The sequence below is a fragment of the Falco peregrinus genome, chromosome Z (genome assembly GCF_023634155.1).
Source record: "Falco peregrinus isolate bFalPer1 chromosome Z, bFalPer1.pri, whole genome shotgun sequence".
In the NCBI taxonomy this organism is placed as follows: Eukaryota; Metazoa; Chordata; class Aves; order Falconiformes; family Falconidae; genus Falco; species Falco peregrinus.
Genome location: NC_073739.1, coordinates 65,757,549 through 65,784,277, shown reverse-complemented (window position 1 = coordinate 65,784,277; position 26,729 = coordinate 65,757,549). Strand labels below are relative to the sequence as shown.

Sequence of the window (26,729 nt, the reverse complement as noted above, 5' to 3'; positions counted from 1 at the left end):
AATATAGTAACTGGTCTTAAAACAGGCACAGTCCAGTAACCAGGTCCATGTAAGAATATTTGGACACTAAATTTATAGAAAGATTCAACCAGATGGATTTGATTTCAGAATCAAAGCTTTAGTTTACAAGCTTTTCTAATAGGGTCTCAGCCCTTCTAAGTACTAGAACACAAACGGAGTTCAACTGCTGGCTAGAAAATGAGACTGGCAGAAGTCTATCAGGCAGAAAAGACGAGCTTTGAGAGTGTTTTGCTGCAGAGAAAACATAGCAGAACTGATATAAACTGATACTGATTCTTACTAAACTCTGTTCATGGCAATTTCGTTATTACCAAGAAGAATAGATACTGGAAAATGGCAGATTAATTGACTAACTGTGGCATTCCACTGGCTAAGATTAAAGTTAACTTTGGTCTAGTACTATTATAAAAGATGGTATGTTCGAAGATGTAATGCAATTCACTACATAAATGACACACCAGAAATTATTAAAAAAGTAGAAACTCAAGCACAAAATCAACATTTTACTCAGATACTTTGCCTGAGTTGATCTTATTCTGTGATGTTTGAGTCCCTCAGATTTTCCTTTTTTGTTATTTGCAGCTCTGAGATGAGCCTTGTAAGGAGTCTTGAGTGGTCTTGCACTGTGGCATTGCAACATAGGTCATTGCAGAGCAGGCACAGGCTCTGTTGGCCCACAGAGACGAGGGGACACTCAGGCTGGATGTAGCAGGACATCTTAAGCAATAGGAAGAAACGGAATAGTATAAATTGCCTTTGTGGCTTTGTAGTTGGTACTTGAAAACACCGATGTTTTGCTGGGCTGTGCAAGATAAAGCTATAGGAAAACAGTTGTACGAAGTTTCCTAGAGGTGCACTGAAGCAGTTGTCAAGACTGCTGTGACTATGTTACTGACTAAATGGATTCTGTGTGAAAGGAGCCGAAGAGGTGTTTATCAGACAAACCCTCATGTTATAGTGCACCCTTCAGCTCAGTGTGGAGCAAGATTCTGGTCCAAAGACCACGGCAGTTGGTAGACAATGGACAAATTTACTGGATCCTGTGGGTAAAGCTGATGTGTATTGGGCTAAAGCAAGAAGAACATCTTATGTGTGAGTTGTGTCTAATAGAAATGGACTTTGGTTTCCTTTTCCCATATTTTACTCTTCATTTAGTCTTGAACACTTCTCCAGTGTGATCAAAGAGTGAGTGCAAAAGGTCGTGCATTTCTTCATAGATATTGCATCCACTGTGCAGAAAAAAAATAAAATATATCTATTCCAAAATAGCAGAGTATCAAGCTTGCTGCTCCCAATAGTGCAATTTGAGTTACATTGGTTTCACTGATGCTTATACTGAGAACTAATGGCTTATTATGTATGTACCATTATGGCCATGATGATGGGAGATATGTTTTTCTATCAAGAGATATGTTTATTTCGTAAAGGGGAGTATCTGGTAGCAAAAACAACAGTACAAACATTTGTAAGACTGATATGAATGCTTTGGAAAAGAACCCTTGTCTAAAAGTTCTGGCATTGAGTGGAAGTATTTATTCTTCTGCTCTTCCTTTTTACCCGCACCATATAATATCAAAGAAGAAAAGTTTTTCTTTCTTAAAGATACTAACTTTGTCATCCTCAAGAGCATTTTTATGGTGGCATTTGTTTTTGAAAAGTGGAAAGAAGGCATTTTCATTATTGTAAAATGCAAGACTGTTCTGCATTTGTTTACTGACATTTTTTACAAGTTGTTCTTTGATTTTCCTTTGCATTTATGTAGGTGAACCACCACATTGTGGTGTGTTTTGTGGAAAGGTTGTAAATGTTATAATGAATGTCTGATGTAAATCAGTCCTTCAGTTTCAGAAAGAAACAGCCACACTGATCAGCTTTGCTCTGCTTTTTCCTGGCCAAGAAGTGCTTCATATTGGACTATACCATACTGCTAATGCCAACATAAGCTTAATAATATTTTCTACATTACTTGTTTAAGAAAATAGAAGGTACTGGGTTGCTGTAATAAAATCTTTAATAAAATACCACCTTAGACTTGGAATGTTAGTAATCTAGAAGATGAGTGGGTCATAGGAGGAGGTTCCAGCTGATTAGAGGTTGCTAAGAGCTGCCTTATCTTTGAGACAGGCTTCCTTTTACCCAAACACTTGGATTTTCTCTGTTTACAAAATTTTCCCTGTGGAAAGTAGATGGCAGTACATTTTGCAAAAAGGGATGATTGCAAAGCTCATAAATACAAAATGCTTCAGATTGTGGATGCCAGCTCAGCACTGTGGCTGGCAAGCACTCTTACAATATTGACAGTAGTTTTTGGTATAGTTCTTTCTTCTCCCCAGTGGAGGGCAAGACAAAGTAGTTATTGTGTGAGAAACCAGTGGCATGATAGTAAAGTAAGTCTCACTGCTACCCACAGCAACCTCTCCACTTTCTGTAGGTGCTAAGGCTCAGCTAGTAAATTGACTCATCTTTCATTTCCAGAAGCACAGAAAACAGAACAAAAAACCTCCAAGAAAATCCCCACTTATATGCCAGCTGCCTTAGTAGCAGTAGGCACAAAAATTAGCTCTGACTTTAATAAAAGGCATGGTCATGCAAGACAATCAATACTGTGTGTCAGCTGAGAAAAAATTTTTTAAATTGAGCTCCACTGGATTATTGATACCTATAATCCTGCCCTGGGTATTCGGTGATTAGGAAATTATATGTAGCCCGCACAGTCATGACTTGAGAAATGAAGTATTAACACTTCAGTGCTCTTCAAAGACCAGATGTTGTTTCCCTCAGCTAGGCCTCCTGCAGAAAAAAAACCCTGAAATATCTTTCTTCAGAGACAGCTGCCTGCACGGCACTGCTGGCTGGGCTGGAGCCAGGCTTACTTTGCTTCTGATCCCTTTAAGTCCTGCAGGCACAGTGCACTGGAGACGTGGAAACCCTGGAGTCAAAGCGTAAACACCGTTCTAATTCACAGCAAGTCAGGTGGCTTTAATTACAGGGACAGACAGATTTAAACCACACATATAGGCATGAAGAGGGATAAGCAGATCTTTTTAGCGTGAAGAAATGTGAGACAGTATCTGGGTTGTGCAGTGTATTCCTGTCAGACACTCTCTGCCTCCTTACAAGCTTTTAATTCACATACTTCAGTGGAATCCCTTTTTGCTAGCTGCAGGAATCTTTTTATTGTTGGAGAGACTTGTTAAAGGGAGCTGGTACACAGAGAACTGGACTTAAAGCAGACTCAGGCTTTTTTTTCTTTGAGGGAGATAATAAATGGTCAGAGATAAACTTATTTAGTCTTCCTTTGGACATGTAAAGACAGCTCCCACTGTAACAATTGAATTTCCCATAATTGATGTGATTTTGCTCTCATTCTGCTTGTAGATTGCTGGTGCTATAGTGAGCTCTTGTGCAGATCATGGAGCACTGAATAGATGCACAGGGTCCATCCTGATTCAGCTAGTTGCAGCTTTTTGTCATAGGATGTTCATAGAAAACCACCTGTCCTTCTGTCCAGAGCAAACAAGGATTTAATGGTACAGTATTCTACAGTCTTAAGAAAAATCTGTAATCACATTTTAAATAACACGGTAGTTACTTCTACATCAAATGTATTAATAGTCTAGCTAATTCCCCTAAGAAATGTTTCTCCATAGTTGTTCTCAGGTTTGGTTTATCCAGTTTGAGTTCATTTCTCCTACTACTGTACAGCAACATGAATGATCTCAAATATCTCAGCCTCACTACCTTATTATATTTAGGTTGTAAAGAAGCCCTGCAAGTTTCCTTCTCTTCCACATGTGAGCACAATCTTGCAGAGTTTGTTATAGAAAGTGTTGTGCAGGAGCAATCTTTGCTAGCTGTGTGGAGTTTGGGGTTTGTATGGTCGAGTGAATAGCTGAAGAGTGCATAGTAAATAAGTAGTGACAACTATAGGCGAGTCTATCAAGCTTTCAGAAACATGGCGTGATGTTCAGGAAGCAGAACTTTTTGAATAGCTCCTTTTTTACCCTGAAAAACTGTTTCCAGCCTTTATTTGCACAATGTAGGATGACCTGTCATTCTGAAATTGCCATTTTTACCTTTACTATTAGAGATGTGAACAAAGATTTGCTATTTTATAGATCCCTTTGCTTAGAAGTCAGTACAGCTTGCACTATCATGCAAGCTCAGACAATGACCTGACCTAACAGAGTTCTTCTCAGGCAGGGTTTCTGTTCACTTCTCTTTCCACAGAAGGATAACAACTCATGTTTGTTGGGGTGAGGGTAGATTAACTTACTGTGTAATGTTTACTCCATGTAATGGTGTCCTGGTAAGTTTGGGGATTGCTTTTGCTTGCTTCATTTTCAGTTGGATATTGCAGTGGTTGAAAGGCATGCTAGATGTGTTTAATTTTGGCATGGGACTAATCCCAAAGGAGATGAACTTGGAGACACTGATATAGTGAAGTAAACTCCAGCATGCAGATTAGCCAGCCAGATTCATTTAAACATGGATGTGAGTCAGAGTACTAGATCCCATATCCTGCCAAACCCTGGTTTCAAGTTTACTTCAGAATTCTGATGCTCTGCTTCATTATTTTTGCACTGTAGTTTCCAAACCGCAGCATAAAAGCATTTACTCCATCTCTGTAAATTTAGCAACCTGTATTTAGCTGTGGAGAAACCATAAGAACAGCACATTAGACCAAAGAGCTGGCACTCAGGGTGAGAAAAGTGGGAAGGGGTCACAATACAGCCTGGAATCAGAGTATGTCTGTAAAGGGAAAGTGGCACCTTGTAGAGCTGTCCAGCATGGCACACATGGATTTACCTGGTTGGATCTGGAAGCAGCTCTCAGCACAGTTAGAGGTTTGAGTGCGGTACTGTCCCCTTGCACATCTAGTTCCAGGACTAAATGCAGACAGAAGGCAGTAGGCATGGCAGCGGGTGTTAATGTGCAATTCATAAAACTTACATAATCTGGATGCACTTACCTCAATCAGATACCTTACATGCTTCCTAACTACCTGCATTTTTGCTTGCTCATCAGAGCTATCTCAGTCTTTCATTTCCCACACCTAAGCACCTTGCTTCAGCTGTCAGCTGATGCCCAGTCCATGTGCTAGTTGTGATTGCTACTACATACAGGGAGAAGAAATTGAAAAAGATATTAAAGAAATAGTAATGTCATGGGTCAGATTTACTACTTTTTCTGACTCAGCTTGCCACATCAGTAAAGATTACAGGAGTTGGAAGATAGAGAAGAAAGAAATTACCTGATTGGGAACTGGGAAGTGAGGGAAGGCGGGGAGGGCACAAAAGCACATGGTGAGATCTGTCAGAGTTGAAGCCATTTATCAGTTTGTCTGAAGGAGTCCTAGTACAGACTTTGTAGGAGAGTAAGTGATTAGAGTCTGTGTTCCAGGGATCATCCAACAACGCCTGGCAGCTGCTTCTGTGGTCCAGCAAGTTGTGTTCACTCCTACTCTTTTGAGACTTGTGTGCAAAATGGTGGGTGCTGGTGCTGGAGGAGAAGCTTGACATTGTGCTCTGCGAAGCAGTTAGGAAGGCATTGCCTGCAGTAATTGGAGGGAGGCTCTGGGTTCTGATGGGCAGAAGTTGACGCTCTGGTTGCTCCTTTTCTGGTATGAAGTACTTTGTGTCTTTGCTCTTTCTTTTAAAGTCACTGGTGGTTACACGCTCATCTGGAATGTCTTTGCAGTTTGTGTCCATAACGCAATCAAAAGTGGTGATAATGTCATCTACTTCTGAGGTCTCTTCTCTAGCATATCGGTCACTGCTCCTCTCCTTTTGATTGATTTTCTGATCATCTTTCTTCTTTTTGCAAGAGAAGATATGGTTCAGCATACTGAACCTTCCTTCCTTCTTTAGGAGTCTGTTGTTCTGGGAGGGAAACTGATGAACTGGCTCAGATCTACTGGAAGTAGAAATCAAAATATGATGGCATTATTGCCAAATAATGAAAAAACACTGCCTGTGTTAGCCCATGAAATGGGGTATATACTGTTCAGATACATTTGCAGGGGTGATTCAAGGAGGCAGAAAATTAGGACTCCAAATTTGTAATTAACAAAGACTGAAAGTGATACCGTGTTACTTCAGTCTTTCTTACGGGGTTCATTGCCTTACACTCATCTTAATGTAAGCTCAGTGCAGCTATCAGGAAAAAAAAAAAAAGCAACTTTTTCTGGCTTCAGTGTCTACCAGCTGCAGAATCATTATTCTTATTGGCGGGGCAAGAGCCAATAATAACAAGAAGAACATGTGAGATCTTTACAACCAAGTGGTCTTTGTATTATGTCTTATTTGGAAAATGGTCAACAGCATTTCCAACAGCACAGTCATTGCTAATGGTGTAACAAAGACATTAGTTCATCATTCCTTCCATCCCCTTCCCTTTCCCTTTCCCTTTCCCTTTCCCTTTCCCTTTCCCTTTCCCTTTCCCTTTCCCTTTCCCTTTCCCTTACCACTTACCCCTTAACCCTGCCCCCTCCCTCCCCCTCTCCCTCCTCCTCCCCCTCCCCCTCCCCCTCTCCCTCTCCCTCTCCCTCTCCCTCTCCCTCTCCCTCTCCCTCTCCCTCTCCCTCTCCCTCTCCCTCTCCCTCTCCCTCTCCCTCTCCCTCTCCCTCTCCCTCTCCCTCTCCCTCTCCCTCTCCCTCTCCCTCTCCCTCTCCCTCTCCCTCCCCTTTCCCCTTTCCCTTTTGCCTTGCCTGTACTTAAGAGGCCTGACACAGTTTCAGATTTAGCAAGATATCTACCTGCAGTGGTGTTGCTGTTGTGGATTTTAGATGAGATTTTGACTAATCAGTATTTCAGACCTACTCTGACAGACAGAGTGCAGGAGGAGGAGAAGTAACGTTACCCATGTCTCACAATTTGTAACACAGGAAATAATACTAGCTGCTGACTGGAAAGGAGGGGAAGGCACAAAGAAATGTTTTTGTAAATGCATGCATATTTACCAAAGTTAAAGAACTGAAATGAATTAAATGACAGTTGCTGAAACATGAGAAATATAAGCAGAGAGAAAGATCATAAGCAATGGTAAAAGAATTACACTTTTTAACAGAACAAAACCTCAGAATGAGAAGAGGCAGTCAAGGTAGAGAGCTAAAGAAGTCTGGGCCAACACTCCCAAACACTTACCCTGAGGATGAAAGCTTGACATTATTTTATTATCTATGTGGCAAAGCTGCTTTTGTGTTCAGTCTGTCCCTCTGTCTGATTACATGAACATGCAGCTAGTGCATAGAGATTTCAAAAAAGTGGAAGGCATAGAAATTGTTCTGTAAGATAAATTTCCTGCACAAAGGTGACTGAGCAAAAGCTATCATCTTGGAAAAAGCTATCATCTGAACATCTTGGTTCAGAGCCTAGTCAGAGTCTGATTGGCAGACTAGCACTGTGATCGCAGTGATGAGTTTTGAGTAGATGTCTAATTCTAACATTGCTATTTTGGTGGAAAACTTGAACATTTGTATTGCATATGAATCAAGGAGATATCACCCAGGGCTCAAACCCTTCAGTTGTATACAAAAAGCAATACATTTATTTTCTAGTCAGTGGCAACAATGTGAACAATGTGAGCAAGATGTGAACTTTTGCTTTACCTGCTCTCCTGAGACAGCAGCTTGATGCATGCTGTGTGCCCACAGTACATTGCATATGTCAGAGGAGTGTTTTCATTGATGTCTCGAGGGCTGCTCTCTATCCCCAGCTCTAGCAGTGTCTGCACACAGTCAGCTTTCCCTGCTGCTGCAGCCCAGTGCAAAGGTGTCCTGTAGAAAAGGAGGAGTGTCATTAAAAGAGATGAACAAATTTACTATCAAAACTATTAATGACATAATAAGGTGTGTTCCTATGCTACTCATGCAGATTTATGACATCCATTTTAAGGAATTCTCCAGCAACTCATCCCACATGAGGTAGCTGCCAGTGGTGGTAATATTGGCATTGACTGGCATCTATCCATGTGCATCTATTTAGCTGTAGAGAAAGTAGATGTGAGGCTGCAAAATGCCTATACATGCTATATAATAGCATTTCTACTGCTGCCGAGTTGCAGAATGGGAGGACTGCCAAAGTTTGCAGAGCAGAATTTGAAAAAAATCTTTGTAGTGTCCACTGCATAGGTGCAGCCTCTTCTCATCTTTACACCAAACACAATTAGTTGGCTCAGGGCTTTCCATTAATAGAAGAAGCCTCTTCCAGATGAATGAGAATGACTGGACACATCTACCAGACTGTTATTGCCCCTATGTCAGTTTCTGTGTTCTTTGATGGACACAGACAGGAGCAGATATAATTGTCTTGAATCTGTGTGGAAGACTCAGACGGGTTTTCTGCTTGGCAGAAGATTTGCGTCTTGTGTTTGGGAACTTTTGTCCAGTTTCCAAATTGTAATATTTTGTTCTTGTGAAAAATCTGAAGGCACAGAAAATACCGTAAGAAAACTGTGCAAGAATAAAAAAATAAAATTTACTTTTCTCTGCTTGTTTCTTTGCAGTCCCAATGATTTCAGATAGGTGCAGTCAGAAACACAATAGAATGGAAATTGACTGTGTGTTTATAGTGAACAGCTTTTTTCCTCTCTTGGAGTATAATACCTTCTATGGAAGTATCTGAGAATGTGTAATAGGAGGCCACTTCTTAATGAGCTTTTAAGTATAGTTTAACTCCTCCCTTCACCCTTCTTTCCACAGAAACACAGCCTTCTCAGCTGCATTTTCCTGATGTTTAGAAACTTCTCCAGAACCCTATTCATTTTATTTCTGTTCCATTTTATTGCACTTTTCATGAAGAATGCTATTATTTTAAGTACCTGAGGGCCTAAGCTAAGAAAACCTTGGCTTTTGCTTCACTAAGTGGGGTAATCAATGTGAACAGTCAGTTGGTTCTGTTCACATTAAATAAATTTATGAGCACAGTTCCAAGGGAGGTAGGTATGGGGTGAAAAAGAGGAAAAAAAAGTTGATTCCTTTGCACTTATGTTGTAGGGATTTAATCCTGGAAGGAATCAAATGCCTTGTCAGAATGGAAGGTGGAAGTTCCCTGGTCCTATAGGAATACTGTGTTCGCATCTTAAATGCAACAAGGGAGCGTTGCCATTTCTTAAACACAAATAGCAGGATCCCACCTTGAAGTTGTAGTATCCTGTTCTATTGTTTTGAAAAGAATGTTCACTTTTGACTGAAAGAAGTGGTGACAAAGTTCTTTCACACATACTCTTTTATCATTTCCTATCAGAAACACAGAGTTAAATAACATTCCTAATAGTCAGTTACTATAGTAGATACGATACATATGAGCTAGACTACTTTGCAGTGTTTCTGAGCAAGCATGGTTCTCTGTAAGTGCAGGTCATTGACTGTGCCATGGCCAGTGAAACAGGAAACATGATTATAGAAGAAACAGAGGTAGTCTCAGGTTAATAGAAAGGAAACGGCAATTTCAGTTTCAGAGTTTCCATGGTTACCTGTCGTCCACATCAAGGGCTTGCAGGTTGCACTCTGGGACTTTAGCCAGCTCACTGATAATATCACTGTAGCCTGCAGCAGCAGCAATGTGCATACATGTTTTGCCATTCTCATCATCATAGTTTATTATTGATGGTCCCTGGTAGTGGTCCAAAATGATGGAACACAGAATCTTGTTGCCACTCTGGAAGTTCAGAGAAGACAAGCTTTTTACAACGGAGCTCTCACCAGACTGTATTTTCTCTGCTAGAGAAGGCTAAATACAACAATGGTATTTTATTTTGTGTATAGCAGACTCCCCAGGTATGAAAGCCAGAAGCTTCCAATCTCCTGCTGGGAACTGGGTTTGCTTTATGAATTTCCTAGAACACTATTGACACTGGAAAAATAATAAATAACGTATGACTGCAAATATCTCCAAAAGTTACAGGGTGTAAATTACTCAACAGCTTTCTCAGAAATAACTTCGGGTTTTTTGCTGTTTTGCTAAGCCAGAATCCAGAAAGATACAAACCTATATTTTCTCATAGAAATTTAAGGTTGGAAAGGATCTCAAAAGACCACTTCTGTAAGCTTGTCCAAGTACACCTAGAAAAGCCATGTCAAATATTTGCTTGAGTGGTTCTTGAAAACTTTCTTAGCTAGTTTGCTCCAGTGCTTCAGTGTCTTAATAGAAAGTTGACATTGTTCTCTAACCTGCAAACGGAACTGAACATTTTTACCCTAACCTGGTGGAGAGAAAAATAATTCATGATTTCTTTATAACAACATAGAAACACAAGGCTGAAAATGTGTTTCTAGATCATTAATTTCAATGCCTGCAATCACTTGCAGCTATGTTCCATCATCACTTGCAGCTATATTACATCAGCCCTTTTAAAGTAAATTTACTGGTCCTTTAAAAGCAATTTTTTTGTGTGCCCCTATTACTCTGAAAAGAAGGTAGCTCAAGAATTTGTTTGCTTTAATCATCAGTATCTCTCATTTCTATTCATACTCATGCCTGATTTATGTCCCTCTGTTTCTGTGCCAGCATTATTATTTAGATTAAATACTTCTTTCCTCTAACTAGTATTTATTCTTCAGATGTATTTGTAGACAACCGTCATGTCCCTTCTGAGCTGTTCCCTTGCTGCTCTAGTCAACCAAGGTCTTTTAAGTCTTCCTTGTAAAATATGCTTTCTATTTCTCTCATCAACTTACTAACCCTTCTCCTTTTGCATTTTAAGTGTGTATCCATGGAGAGGGATGATTAAAATTGTACCTAGTCATACACAGACATTTTTGCCAGGTCTTTGTACAGTGACTCTTCCCTGTTTGTGTTAGAAACTCTTCTGGTGTGTCACGGAACAGCATTTGCCTTATTCACAGCTGTGTCCCATTAGAAGCTCCTAGTCGTTTTGGAATAACCTTTTACACCCTGGTACTTCTTTTACATAGTTATTTCCAAACATAGAATTTCTAGTTTCTGGCAGGACCTTCTGCTATTAGCACCCAAGTGCATGACTTAAACTTTTTACCCTATTCAATTTTGTCCCATTTGTATTACTCTAGACTTGAAGATGATCTAGCTTTCCCTGTATGATATCCCTATTCTTTTCTGTTAATGTCTTCCAGTTTTTTGTAATTGGTAGATTTCATAAAAAAGCCCCTGTATTTTGTGCCAAGCTCTCATCAAAATACTAAGCAAGATTGATTTCAGGCCTTGTCCATGAATGTAATTTCCTACCACCCTCTATTCAACATTTAATTATTATTCTTCACTTCTTGATTTTGAGATACAACTTCTTCTGCTCCTCCATACTTCTGCCTAGTTTGTAAGATGTCTACTTATTCTAAATATATCTTTTAAAGATGGATAGTCATCTGTTATATCTCAAGCCTCTTCTCACACTTTTTGTCTCTGCTCTTGAGATAGAAATTCCTGCTACATTTTGCACCATTGACAGGATACATTCCAGGTCCCTGGAACCTGCTGATCCCAGAGCTTCTCAGTCCAGCTAGGAATTCCCTTAATTTACTAAAATGTGTCACTCTGAAATTAGGAATTTTGTTCGGTATGTACTTTGTTTACTCGCCTGTTTAATTTAGAATCTACTTATGATCATGCCATCCAAGCTCATTTTCTATGACCAGGCGTTTGATAATGTCCTCATTAACCATGTTACTAATTGTAACTAAATGTAAACTAAATTGTTAATAATTTATAGTTGTCTGAATGACAACTATATGAAATGAGAAAAGAATGTTGATCTTCAGGAATACTGAGGTACTATGAATAATTGTTTTTATTCTCCAGTCCCTATGCCAAATGTCAATGTTCTCCACACTAGCATAATTCTCAGTTACATTTTTGGTCACTGGTGTCAGAGAGATCTCTAGTCACATTCAGGGCTAACTGAATCTAGAAGTCTATTATATACTTCTAGTACTACTACCATGAACATCTATTATCATCCTTCTCCAAGTTAGTTTTGATTAAAAAAAAAATAATATGCAGTATCTTACTATTTCTGTATTCATGTTCTATAGTGTCATGACTGTTCCTCTAATTTTCTACTGTCTTGCTAAGTCCAAATTTCACATCCTGCACTTACAGTTTCCATCCCTCAGGGTTCTTACACAGCTCTTAGAATTTGCATAAGAAATTTCCCAGTGTTCCTACTGGCACTTCATACATTTACAGACTGTTCTCTCTCCCACCTGTCTTCCATTTTTTAGACTAAACAAACCATTTCAGCCTCTCTTCAAGAGTCAAGTTGTTCAACCCATTTATCATACTTGGTGCATGCTTTTGGTCTGTCTCCAGTTTGTCTACATCTTTCTTCAACCATGACACCCCAAATGACTTAATTATCCAGCTGAGACTTCTCTCCTGATATTGAAAACCACATTGCTACTTCCTATAGCCCACATGTATCACACTTCTGTTAGTATGTCCCAGAATGATGTTTGTTTGGTTTGTATCAACACCATAATTTAAACTACTACTCACTTTGTAATCCACTAGTCTACTGCTCTTCATTTCATGTAAACAGCTCTAATATTTCACAGTTCTGTAGACAGTACTATTTGACTAATTTCAATTAATTCCTATAATTTATCAAAATAATTTTGAATTTCATCCTGACCCATGAAGTCCTTCGTGTCCCTCAGTTTGGTTCTAGCTGTGGGTTGTAAATGTGTTTTGTATTTTGTCACCTCATTATGGAACAAATAAAAACATCATGATAAATCCCTGGTTGGACTCTCTGTGAGATGTCCACCTCCAAAGATTATTTGAACTATACTGAATGTGGCCGATAAGAGAATATATATGATGTATGATGTATGCCCCTGGATTGATTTTGATTGCATTACTCCTTATTCTTCTCCACTGGGACATCCTGTCTTTGGACTGAATTCTGGGTCCATTATAGCAGGTTGCGCTTATACAAATTGTGCTATTGATGTAATTAAATGTGATTAAAATTGCATGTACTGCTCAAACCAGAAACAGACAAAGATTTGGACTTCTTATGATCACTCTATTCACCATCTGCTTAACAAGCTTTCTGTTCTGTGTGATGAACATTATCTTGTTGGCACTTCTGTATTTCTGTGGTTTACTACATGGTATTAAACTGATTAATTCACATTCAAACGTACTGTATCCAATAGCTTCTTACCTGAGGAAACAATAATTGCTTTGAAGATGGCAATGAAGTTTCTGTGCTGTTTTAACAATTCAATCAAATTGCTAATTACATTTTCCAAATAATCAAAAGATATTTCCTAATATTTTGAACCTAATGCTGAAAGAGATCTCTGGCCAACTGCTTTATGGCTTTCCAGATCTCTCTTCTTAGGAATGCCTTCTTATCTTTACATTCATCTTGGCTTTTCAAAGTTGTATACAAACTTCTAAAACACACTGCCCTTATTTCAGACTGATAGCTCTGAGCTGAGGTCACCGAAAATGTAGTCTTCCTGTGGTAAATTTACCATGAATCACAGTACTATTGTTAGACTAGGATGTGCAGTGGTATATTTACCATAGGAAAATTACATGGTTTTGTAACCTTACTGTATGTATTGCTACATTTTGTTTTCCCATTTTGCATTCACATTTTTTTCAGCAACTTTCTGGAATTATTAGTTATTTTTGCTATGTGTTTCTGTATAATTCTGCAGGGCTTCCCTCAGTTTTCTTTACACTTCCGTCCCATCTCACACCTTTATCTGCTTCCATCCATTATTCATTTTCCTCAGTGAACTTTTCTTTCTTAATCACTCATCTAAATTAAACTTACTAAATGAAGAAGAAATGTCCTGAAGCCTCAATCCAGGAGCCCCTGCAAGGTAAACTCTCCTTGTGCTTTATGCAATTTTTTGTCTGAATTTGTGTCATCTCCAGACAGCAGCAACCAACAAATTCACTAACAGGGTCATTAGCTCTCACTTTCACTCGATTACAGCTCCGTTTTCTTCATGTTGGTTAATAAAAAGTCCAACTTTTTATAGTTTACATCTCTCAGTGCTTTCAAAATAAGAAAATAGCTCTTCAGGAAGTATCCACTGAATCGAGTACCATGAGTAGAATCCTGCAAGTTGGGGACATTTTTCTGGTTTTGACACTTTTTTCACCTACCTCAGCTCAGTTTATCCTCATTGTTACAACAGCCATTGTTGTATACTTCAGCCCTTTGTATGTCCAACTGATATGCAGAATGATAATTTTACTTAGGAGGTTTATTGCCACTTATGTAATATTCTACCATAACATTGCATTTTAGTCTGCCAGGTCTTCGTTGTACATAGTACAATGTTTTCCTTGTTCACTGCACTGTATAGAGGGTTACTTTTTTCCCCTGATCAGAATACTCTAGGGAACTAGATATTTCAATGCCAAAGAGAAGAACCATGTGAAGGGGGTATGCTAATCTGGCTTGTGGCTACCAGTAACGTAGAGGTGGGAGGGGGAGAGGGACAAGCCGCTAACTATTTTCAGGATACCCTAGTATTTTTCTTCCAAGTGAATGCCTCTAGAGATTATGTGGTCATCTTGTATTAGTTCTCTTATATTTTCTGTCTCTTTGTATTAGTATGCAGTTTAAAGCCTTCCTATATCTATAGATAGCTTTGCTGGATGGAAATTCCACACTAGCAGCTCTTGGTGTTGCTTCTTATCATTAGCGTTGCACTTTAGGGATGTCTGTGCTTTTTCTTCTACATTCCCTTCTCTTTCAATTCCACACCTGTGAATCCATAGCTTTGACTTCATCTTTGATGTCCTTCTGCTCTGACCCTGAATGACTTGACATTTTAACCATTATTTCACTTCTTTCTGCAGCAACAAGCAAATACTATTCCCATTGCACTACTCTGGGAGGTAACTTACCTTTATAAAGAAGCACTACAAATTACTGTAGGTTAAATAAAATTTGCACCAATACTTATGTCTTCCTCCTGGAAAACATCTTTGTGCATCATTGGGTGCTGTTTGAAGTTTTATGTTACAGAATGCTGACTTGTCTCCCAACCCTTTTATCTTTCCTCTTATCCTTCACAGACAGACACACATTGCATGTTTTAATATGAAATTGACTGTAATACCAACAGGGCCATTGAAAAAAAACAAAAAAAGCAAATGATCTTTTTCTCCTTTGCTGAAATATAGAAACATGAGCCATTTCAAGTATTTGTTGAGCAACCCATAGCTCAGCTCCAGTTGAGGTAATTACATTTCTAATAACAATGTGATGTTATTAATTATTAATTAATTATTAAAACCATCTTTCCTTTCAAAGCATAGTTATTAAGTAATAATTAATTAATTATTAATAAACATATTTCCTTTCAAAGTCACCTTTTTTTCCTTTTTTATTCTGAAATTCATTATTTAATGAAAGCAAAAGCCATTCCACAGACTTTTCACACATGGGTCTGTTGGTTGAGGCTTGAAAAATCTTGGTCTTTCACTCAAGGCTTTGCTGGCAGAAGCCCTGCCTTCAGTTACAGCTATACTGGCAAAACCAATCAGTTCCTCCAGTACAATTCTTTCCCTTACGGGATTCATTTCACTGAAGAGCAATCTTCCTCATGTTCATGTTCAGAGCACAAGGGCAGTCTATTATGTCTTTACCTTTACTGTAACACGAGTTCAGAATTTCATCCTAGAATCAGAGCAAGACAAACATAATGTTGCATTAACAGTGAGGATATGTCTGGTTGGAAATAAGGCTGTGTCAAAACAATGCATCCCTGTCTTGTAGGTGCAGTGTCTACATGGAGAACGCCAAGCTCAAGAGCAGAGACATAATGTGGCTCCTTCTAGTTTGCAGCAAACATAGTGCAGACAGGAATGTCCGTGAAGTTGGCAGCTTGGGTTGCTGGAGAGTTTTGCACGCATGGGACCTTTCTCCCAGTGTTAAGGACTTCCAGCATCCTCCCTCTGAACCCCAGGCTAAGGAAAGCTGAGGAATGGAAGCATGTCCACTCTGCCTCCACTGCTGCCATGCTGCGACTGCCAGATAGCTGTGTTGGCAGTGGAGAACCAGTGCAAAAATTCAGAGCACCCTGTGGTTTCTCTGCCCTCAGGGGACAGAGACAACTGGGCCCTGCGCTAAGGAAAGGAACAATCTGTAATACCATCTTCAGCTGTCCTCCTGCCAGGGAAACTTTGCCAGAAGTGGCCTGGATGCAACCCAGGCACTTCACAGGGTGTGTTTCTGATGGCAAACCAATATAAATTAACAACAACTCTACTGACGCCGCTGTAGTTACATTGGTGAGACTCAGCCAGCTCAGAGAGAAGCTCATTTGTCTTCTTCTAACCCTAGCGCTTCAGCCTCAGACACCTACTGAGACAGTGTCTCTTGCAGACTCAAGAGTGACCCAGCTTGGCTTGACTTTGTGGTACTCTGGGAAAGAGAATGTGTTGTTGTTGTACAGGATACTTTGTCCTGTGGTCCTCAAAGCACTGTTGCCTCTGGTACATCTAGGGGACATAGTGTTTTAAAAATATTTATCCCCTCAGCATCTTTAGTGGCTGTTGGAAAAAGCTACTAAATGACAAAGGCAGTCATGGAGGCATAGCTTTATGGCTATCATATGTCCATGTCTCTTTTACCCTGTCTTTGCTCAAACAAAAAACTGCATGAAGTACTGGCCAAGTCTCTCTGAGAATTTAGTTTCACTTGGAGTCTTCTATAATAAGTGTGCGTGATTTACTGTGTAAATGACTATGCTTATGACTAAAATTACTTGGCAGCTTTCGCCTGCTAGTATGTTGTTGCGAGGACCAATTTCTCTAGATGAGCTGTTTACGTGCTTTGAAAAAGAGGTCATCAGTAGAATAAGGATTTATTCCTTACTACTAGCAGAGAAATGGAAACATTTTTCTTCCAGTGCCTTTTTGTGAGGCATGGGACATTTATAGATATGCAAAAAGTGTGGTGCATGTACATTACTCATATTCTGGCATCCACTTGCGGAATTATGCATAGACTGTGTGCCGGGAAGAGGTCTGGCAATTATCCTGTACTTACCTACAGATTTTGCCTGAGACAAATTCCTACTAAGCTCAGTGGGAGTTCTGCAATTGATTTCCTTGGAAATTTGATTGGCATGCATAATTTTACATTGTCAGTGGCATGTTCATACTTGAAGGACTTACTGTTTAACAGTCAGTTATTTCAGGTAAAGGCGTTATTTCAGGCGAAGGAAAACTAGCAGTTTTTCTGATGATCTGGTTGTACTGGTGAGTTTGTATATCAGTACTGCTGTACCATGTACAAGTCACAAAAGGGGCTTTGGCTTATGAACTGACATAAATGAAAGTGTAGAAATAGGTTACAGTTATACAAAAAACTAAGTAGCACTAGGGAACATCCCTGAGCATCGGAAGTTGGTTGTCTGTACCACAAAATTTTTCAGATCATCCTTGACATTGTTTTGGCTTGGGTCAAATAACACTTTGCCCACCAGTTCCTGGACATAGTTCAGGAGCTAGCATGGGCCACAGACCATTCCCAGTAAGTGGTCTTCATATGACCATCCTGTTTTAGAGCATAAAGGGAGTTTAGCAGTAGGGACACAGGCTGTCCTGTGATAGTTGGCTAGTGCCAGAGCCAAGACTCAAGCACGTTTAGTTTACTATTGCAGACTTCGTCACAAATGTTTAGTGTACTTTTTGGAAAAAGCTTCTGATGGTATCGGAGCAAGTTTATTTCCTACTCAAAACTATTTGCAAACTCTTTTCCTCCTTGTTTTGCAACTTGACAGCTCACTCTGTAGAGCCCTGCTGCTATGCAGAGGGTCCAGCCTCCATGAGCAACAGCTGTACCTCTGCTGGAATGACAATATTTACACAAGAAACAGATTTCTTAAGGGTATGCTCAAAATATGCAGATGAAATCTGTTTTTCATTTGTTTGCCTGACAGGCAAAATTGTCTTTAAAGTTTAGTAACATGAAAAAAAGAAATCACTACTTTTTAGCTGTCTCTAGAAAACTGCATAGAACAAGGAAAAATGAGGTACAATTTCGCAGTGAAACAAGTCTGCCTGAAACCAACCAGACTGCAAACAATGCTAGCAAATGCACCTTTTCTGGCCTAATGCAACAACAAACATGTCTGCCATGGAGAAACACCAAGTTTTCAGAAGCCTTTGGAAGTCTCTCTGAGTTCTTCCACCACAGGCAACCCACAGTAAAAAAAAAAAATGGTGCTAGGCAGAGAGAAGGAGTGCAGTGATCTCTCAGGAGAAACCCTGGCCCTGAGCCACTGCTGCCTTCCCTGGCTCCTTCCTTTGCCCTGGGTGGGTGGCCACTCTGTCCTTGAGATGCCCTGCAGCAACAGAGAGATTTCATTCCTAGAGATCCTGAAACTTAAGCATGCTCTCACCTTCCAAGTAATTACAGAGAGGCTGCTGTGCTTGCTTAGCCAAACATAAATGGATAATTGCCTATGCTTTTCTTTTACAACGTGTTTAAGATATTAAGATACAGGTATTTCACTCTGCTTGCAGGAAATGGGGGAATGAAATAATTGCATTGTTGCTATGGAGCAAATATGCAGGCTTGTAATTTTTTAAAGCTTTGCACTCCAAATCAACCTACAAAAAAGCCATAAGCGCAGATCCATGTGGCAAAATATTATTTTTAATGGTTTCTTTTTAGTTGCCTTCTTTTTATCCCTAGAGGTCTGCATTTCTTCACTTTAGAAGAAATCTTTGTTTGATTAATTTTTTATTCTTTAAATGAAAGCTGGTATTTTACATAACCATATGACTTTGGGAGCCAGAGTTTTAAGAAAGATACAAAGAAACTTCTGGTAAAAATCATTACAACTGGTAAGGCAATGCAGGAGGACTCCAAATCTTCCCAGGCTATTCCCAAGGTACTAATACTACTATGATATGATAGTATGTAAGTATGATAGTGTATACTGTACAGTACATACTATATTTTACTAGGATTTTAACGATACCATTATTTAGAAGTATTAGAATGACTTTATACTTTGTTCCAGTATCAGGTAACAGTTTTTTGTTACAAAGATGTGTTTCCTTTTCTTTACAGCAATTACTGCTGGCTGCAATGAAAGAAGAGAAATACCTCCTGAGGCACTTTTAATATAGTCCTGTCTGCACCAGCTCTTAAAAATACTGCATGTGTAAAAAATGTGACACGAGATATTCTCACTTCAAACCAGAATGATCTGTGGTTTTGACACCAATGTAACACATTTGCGCTGAAGGCATGAACTCAAGTGGCAGGAGGTTTGAGCTTTACAGTCGATCAGAGCTTGGTGCAGGCAAGGTCTGTTGAGTTACATAGCTGGGACTCCACAGCCACCATTTGTGTGATGGGAGATCAAGTGCCAAAGTTGCACTCAGAAACAGCAAGCATGGAACAATCATTCCATATGAAACATGCCTGAGAATTTGGTTTCAAATGGTGGGCAATGGTTTGTAAGTGGTCCTGCTCTGTTTCAGCGCAGTGTGCACAAACTCTTTCCTGCAAAGTTTCCTTCTGAAACTTTCTGTGCAGTGCCTGGTCTTCCCCTTGCTGCATTTTTTATAAATGAAATTAAACACAGGGCCCTATTCAGCTGAAAACAACCCCTGCAGCTGGTACTGTCTGAGCTCTGTGAGTCTCTTGTTCTCTGAGGATATTAATACAATTCTTAAAGAAAAAAATATCCCCTCTCCAGCAGCCACAGAGAAGGCTGTTAGACATAATGATGATCCCACCCAGAAGAGCTGTTGTTCTGCTCTCTGTCATAGCAAAGAAAGTCATGTTTGCCCACAGTATCTATTTCTCTTTCCTGAGCCTAACAGGGTGGCAGAAAATGAGTAAGAGAAATACTAACAGATCTGTTGCATGCTCTTGTATTTCAGATACACTTTCTGGACCTAGAATATGGAGAAGTATGTGGATGGAAGAAGCAATTTATAAGGTTTCATAGTAGAAAACTCTCAAGGAAAAAAAAAAAAAGGGAGGGTCATTCTGCACATTTCCTCTGATTTTTGGGAGCACCTTAAAGGAACAAAGAAGAGGGATTTGTGATTTAGTGCCACCAGAGCCCAGCTGAGTTTTGTGCATTTTTAATTTCCCCCTTTCTCAAGAGTTGTTCTGCATGTTTGTGAGAAAAAGGGGCCGTGGGAGTTAATGGTGAAATTAAATAATAAAATTTACAAAATACAGAATCAGGGAAAGATTAAGGTATGAGGGGGAGCTCTGGGGGTCATGATATGAAGGGGATTCCCTTTTGTCTTTCTGTTCGAGAGACAGCTTGTTCCCCAAGCTATGATGCAGACTTCTGCCTGGCCTGCAGGAGCTTGCCTGAGTTTCAGAAATTTCCCACTGAAAGCAGCCTGCACTGGGGTAAGCCTAGTAAAAAGGCACAACAGTTTTAAAGTAGATACCTTTAGGCCCCCTAAGGCAAAACAGCAAAGGATGTAGCCCAATTTCTAACTGATTAGGATTAAAGAGGAATAAAACTGTTGTTGAAATATTAGCAGTTGCAGAGGCCAAAATACACCTTTACTTCAGGAAAACTAAAATTGAGCCTATTGTATGTGAACCATCTGTGGGAGGCTGTGGTTGGAAGAAAAGAGATTATTTGTCCTAGGTGTCCTTACTCATTTACAAATACAGTATGTGGCAGTTCAGAGCTTTTAAATTTCTTTGCTGACAGATTTTTTAAGATGAGTGAACTTAGACCAAAAGGTGAAGATGCAAATACTTAGTCATTGTAGGAAAATGTTACTGGATTTTCATACAAGTTCTATTTCTGCCTATCTGTTGTGCAGGTGTTTTGAACATTGATACTGGAACTTGCTATGGCAAGTGAGCAAGTTATAATTTCATCTGGGATGTTTTCTGCAGTAAATTTTAGGCGTAACTTAGTAAATTATACTAAATTTTAGACCACTTACTACCAATTGCATAATACAGTGTTTAATGCCACTTTAAATCTGGGTGTTTTCCTTCTCTAATGATGGCCTGAGTAATTTTTAGCAATGTGATTTTTTTTTTTTCTGCATAGGAGATAGGAACATACAGCTGAGCAGGAAATGTGTTTGGCTCCTTCTCTTCACTAATCGCCAGAGAAGTAAGGCCTCAATGCTTCATCTAATTATTCCACAACTATAGCTGTTTAAATATGTTTTTACTTGTGTTTATATTATTTTATTCCCAAAGGCCTTTGGCAAGACTATTTAAGCTGCTGATTTTTGCAACCCTGATTCAGTGAAAAAATTTAAGTATGAGTTCAACATGAAGCATATACATAGTCCCAGTGAGATAAATGGTAAGTTTGTTTAGGGCGACAGCACTGAGTTTATATTAAGTACGCCTTGCTCTACAAAGATACTAGATCGTTGATCCATGTCCACTGGCAAAATGCTGGGGCTGTTGGCAGGCATTCCTAACATCTGTTTTCCTCATTTCACAGCCAAAACAATTGCCTGTTGAAACCATGGCTGTGGCTCACCTGTACTGCCCAGTGCAGAGCTGTTTTGAAGTCTTTGTCCACCAGAGTCAGGTCTGCTCCCTTGTGCAGCAGAGTCTGTGTGTGCTGGGGCCTGTTGTGGAAAGCAGCCCAGTGGAGTGAAGTCATTCCCTGAAAGCCACAAACCCAGAGAGCAAATAATTGTCACTCACAGGAGCATCCTTCAAGTCTCTGTAGATAACCTAGACAGTTCTAAAACCATTTGGGACTGACAGGTTCTTCCCTATCTTGATTTGGAATAATTAGTAACAGCTTCTGAATTAGTGGATAAGGGGGAACCAAACAACTTTTTGAGTTACTACAGAAAATGAATACAAATACAAACACTTCTTTTGTACGTGACTATAGCGTATTATAAATAATGCGTGGTTAGGGTCACTGTGGCTTGGGGATGGTTCCTCTCTGCTCAGTTTGGATCCTGTGAGAAAAGCCTGGTTTAGACAGGTTCTTTGACATGACACAGTGTGATGTTTATTTTAGGTCTTGTCTTTGATCCAAAATAAATACTATAAGCTAGTATTCTAGCTGGCACTAATCAGCAAGCTAAGTTACTGGCTCAGTGATCTCAATAAAAAAGTCACAATATAAACATCTCATATTGACCGTTTAGGGAGAAAACAAAGCAAATGGTAAGCTATTGACCTGTATTTTCATTTCCATCTTAGCTGTGTTCAGTCAGTCTTGGTAGATCAGAGAATTCATGGCCTCTATTTGCACTTTCTTCAGCATTGTTATACACACCTGTATTTTACTCTACATCCATAATATTAAAGATTTTCTGTATAAAGTTACTCATTCAATGTGTTTCTTAAAAATTGGTAGTGTTGTTCAGGTGTGGTAACAGTTTACTTTGGCAGGCGTTACTACCTCTTATCAGGGAAAATGCATTTCAAGAGTCTTTCCTGGTTTCCAAAATGATAAAAAGCAAAAATTGTGGAGTGGAAAAGAAATTAAAACTTGACAAAAACACCATAAATCCAATTAGCAACAACTCAGATACATGAGCTATAAAACATTGATGCAAACAGCTTATCAATGTATTAATACTGGATGTTGTTAGCAGTGATCTTCCATCTAGAAGTCTGAATGCCCTAACATGAATTTCTGTCACTCATCATGTATCTTATAAGGCTTTTCACACCCCCAGGTGGCTTAAGCACAGGTGATGGCAAAACAGAGCAGCTGAACAAGCAGTTTTGTTTTTAGTTAGGATTTGCAAAGCTTAATCATGGGAGTTTTGGCTTTCTAAAACCAAAAACGAGGGTAAAATCCTGCCTTAACTGAAATTAATGGGAGCTCTGCCATTGACAGCGGTGGACCAAGGTTTTGGCACAAAGGACTTGATACTGTTAATGAACACTCAGTATCTGTGAGTGCTGTGAAGTGATGCTTCAGTGAAGTGATTTCCACCTGGCAAATGGGTCCTCATCTCTAGTCCTGAAAAGCAGGAAAAATCACTGAAAGAAGAGCTACAGTGTACCAGGCTAGCTTTCCATCATCTACTCTCAGTCTGTTGATATGGACAAAACAATCCTTGAAGAACAATTTTCTCTCTTTCTACTCTGGTAACCAGCAAAGTCAGCTGTAATATAAGAGTGTGGAAACGGTAGGTAGAGATCAAAGATATCTCTAGCACAGGGATGCAGCTCAGAGAGATCAGTAGCAGACGCTTAGTGAGAAAACAAGAAACAAAGCTTGATGATATACAGTCACCTAACATTTGGTAATCAGATCAAAGACTTCCTATGACATCCAGAGCTCCACTGGATAATGATGCACTTTCTGAAAAAGTAATTGTTTAAATTTCTGTAGGTGCCCCCATCATTTTAGATGTAAAAGCCAGTTAATAATAATTCTCTTTTCATCTTCTCCATGCAATTTATTATGTGATGGACTTGTATTACATCATCTCTCTGACATAGTTGCCTAGCTGAAAGTCCTACTGTAATAAGTTTGTTCTAGTTGTTAGTCTGCCCATGAAAGGAAGCTACTCTCTAACTATTGCCATCTTGGTAGTCCTTTTCTGTTCCTTTTCTTGTATATCCTTTTTCAGATTACTCTTACAGCCAGCATTCAAGATGCGGATGCACCAAGGATTCAGAGTATAAGGCTGCTGTTTTGTTCTTTATTTCTTTTCTAGTAATTCATACATTCCACATGTCCTGTTTGAGCACCCAACTGAGCAAAGAGCATTTAGCTGGTTGTAATGGCAGCTCACACGTGCAGGCCTGCTGCAGTGGGCAATGACTGTGTAGCTTGCACCCATCTGATTTGTGCATGGTGATACTGTCTTTGAGTGGCATCTGTAGATAGAGTACTGTTTGTGAGAGGAAGCATGAGGGTGATACCGGAACTGTCAAAGCTGAAGATCCAGCAGAAGATAATATTAAAGGTGAAACTGTCAAACAATTGCACATGTATGAAAAATAAGGAGCAATAGGGGATGTAAAAGGAGAAAAAACAAGAAATGATTGTGAGAAATATAGTGTGACACTTTTCTTGCCTGGCTTCGAGGCTTTTTCAGGGAATGTTTCTTCACGTTGTTATCTTACAGGCTTCATAAGTAAACCCACAGAAAGCCACTGTTGTGGAAACTATGAAACCTCCAGATGTATTTCTTACTGTTTACGTGTTCATGCATTCATTGGGGTGTTTTTCTCAAGTGTAAGATGGGAAAACTGAAGTGTTTTAGTTATGCCAAGAGAACAGCTCTATTAGCTGCAATCATTTCTGAGGATCCACATTTTCCAGAGAACATGAATATTCAGGCATTAGTACTTACACTTGAACAAATATCTTCTCAGTGCCAAATGACAGAGATGGACTAAAAGTTCCAAATTGCATGTAGCAATGCATTACAGCAAAACATTACAGCTTGAAATTTTGATCCGTGGTTCCATGCAATTCATCAGCAACATAATTATACACCAAGACAAAGCATACATCTGTTTTAGGCTGTTGTGAGCAGGGTCTGCAAACCATCCAGTGGATAAGGAAGGTTCATGGGAAGAAGGAAAATTAACAACCCTGTGGCGATTCTGGCACCATGGAGAAGAGATGCATCCTTGAGCAATTGTTAGAGTGAAAAGAAACATATGAAGAGACATGCAGAGTCTCTCTTGTGTCTTGGCTTCTCTATTTGGAGAAAAAAAACATTTGGGAAGTTAATACTCTCCTCTGTACACTATGTGTATATATATATATATATATGCAGGGCACAATTCTTTAACAATCAGAGGACAGCATAAATTTGTGTAGCTTCATGGCTGTTCTGTGTAACACTCGTTTTCTGAATTTTTTCTTGAGAACAGTACTTTAATGATGGGATGGTTGGTAAAGGTGAAGATTTAGTCCGATGTCTAACTTTAGAAGAATCAAAAGCAATTAATGTCTTGGCAAGTGAGTTAAGAGACTGACTCAAAGTACTCCCTAGTTGGCAGCGTATGGAGAAGGTTTATTAGCCTAAAGGTGCATCATGTGTAGTATGAAAAATGAGATAATGCTTTTCAGATTTCAGCAAAAGTGTTACAGAAATTTTTGACTAGTGCATGGTCTCATCATAAAATTGATGAATTACAGTGGACTCTTTCTGAACAGCAAGACTTATATGCTTTCAGAGCCTGGGACTGTAAAATGCACAAGCTCACTCACCTCATTGTCCTGATGATTAATTTCACCAAGATTTGACTGCTGCAGAAGCACATTCAGAAGCCTGCAGAAGCAATGACATAATCAGTGTCGTGTACTCCTGACTAAACCTGAAAATCTGACATTTTTTGAGAAACATAACATGCAATTTCAAGACAATTCAGTATTAGTGATGGGCACAGGTCAGAATCTTAGGTCTGAGCTTTGTCGTACTAGAAAAGCAAACAGGACTTTATAGCTTACTGTAACAACAAAAGTTTAGTTCTGTGAATTAAAAGTATACCCACTAGGAAGAATTTTTGTGCTGATTGCCAGGCTAGAATCAGTGTGTAATACTATACATGTGTGCAGTTTTTGGTAGCTTAGCAATTCATTGTAATCCTATTTGATAAAGTTTTAAACAAACAGAAATGATAATGACCATTTTCTGAAAGGATTTTCCACTCTCCTTAGCTCTTGGACTAATGTGATGATGTGTACGTGTTTGTGTGTGTGTGTATATGCATGCATGCATACTATATATCTACACACACACAAACCAATAGTATTCTAGAAGGCCTTGTATATAAAATACCAATAGCATTTTACAAGTGTCTGCTGCTATAGGGCCATTGTCATGGTATAAAGTACAGCAATGCTTTGGTTCATGTTTTTATAGAATATCAGACTACAAACACTCCCCTCTGGTGGAGGGAACAGTTACAATAAAATAGTTACATGAAATATTATTATTCAAGTGCAATAATATTTTTAACACTGCATGAATTTTGCTTTTCTTTTCTTTTTGGTATCCTATGAAGATGTTCCAAAATCACTATGGGTTTGGTGAAGATGGTTGTGTTTTATAGTAGGAAGCTAAGTGTTTGGATCATGTACACAGGTGGACCATGGAAATGAAAAGGACCATCCTGTCACAGGCTATAACAAAGCCAAATAACATAGATCCTAACATGGGTGTACAGTTCTTATGATTCTAGCAAAAGGAAAGATATATCCTCAGTGTACCCCTGGATAAGATCATAATGCAAATCTGTGGCTCATCTGAAGGTGTGAATTTGCTAGAAACATTCAAAACATGATTATTTAAAAGACGTGCTGTTTTGCAAGGAAATTAAAAGATGATGAAGTGTCAAGGAGGGGACTCTGATAAATATACATATAATGCACAGGTAAGTGTACACAACCATGTATTTATTCCCATGCATAGGAGACTGAATGAAAATCTTTTGCTGCTTTTCATCAGGACAATCTTCAACAACTTCCAGTATGTTTTCTGGATTGAACTGTGCTCAGGTGCGGGGATCAGGTCAAGCTGAGAATGTTGCACGACAAACTCATTCCTCCACCTGCTGCCCCCCCGCCCCCAGTAATAAACAACTACATAATGTAAATTATTCAGAAGAAAGACATTTCCAGTGGTCGTTGTGCTGCCTCTAGCACATGGGGTTGTAGCAGCGGGCTGCCAGCTTTCAAACTTGGCTGAAAAAGCTTTTCATAGCTGGCCACTGCATATACCCTCTTGGCAATGACCGGGGTGAAAGAGCCTCCACCTCAGTGTTCAGGCATGTCTTCTGAGCATAGAGCA

The 26,729-nt window shown here is 39.3% G+C and overlaps 1 protein-coding gene across 1 annotated transcript in view; it reads right to left on the bottom strand.

The window, feature by feature from the left end:
• The window catches only part of ANKRD55 (ankyrin repeat domain 55), a 50,807-nt gene that overhangs the window by 10,892 nt on the left and 13,186 nt on the right, over nt 1–26,729 (bottom strand). The window contains exons 5-9 of the mRNA XM_055791483.1: nt 25,148–25,208; nt 21,479–21,607; nt 9,496–9,680; nt 7,631–7,798; nt 5,276–5,937 (exon numbers count right to left, since the gene is read on the bottom strand). Coding sequence (XP_055647458.1) covers nt 5,276–5,937; nt 7,631–7,798; nt 9,496–9,680; nt 21,479–21,607; nt 25,148–25,208 — 1,205 coding nt within the window. The remainder of the gene's footprint in view (nt 1–5,275; nt 5,938–7,630; nt 7,799–9,495; nt 9,681–21,478; nt 21,608–25,147; nt 25,209–26,729) is intronic.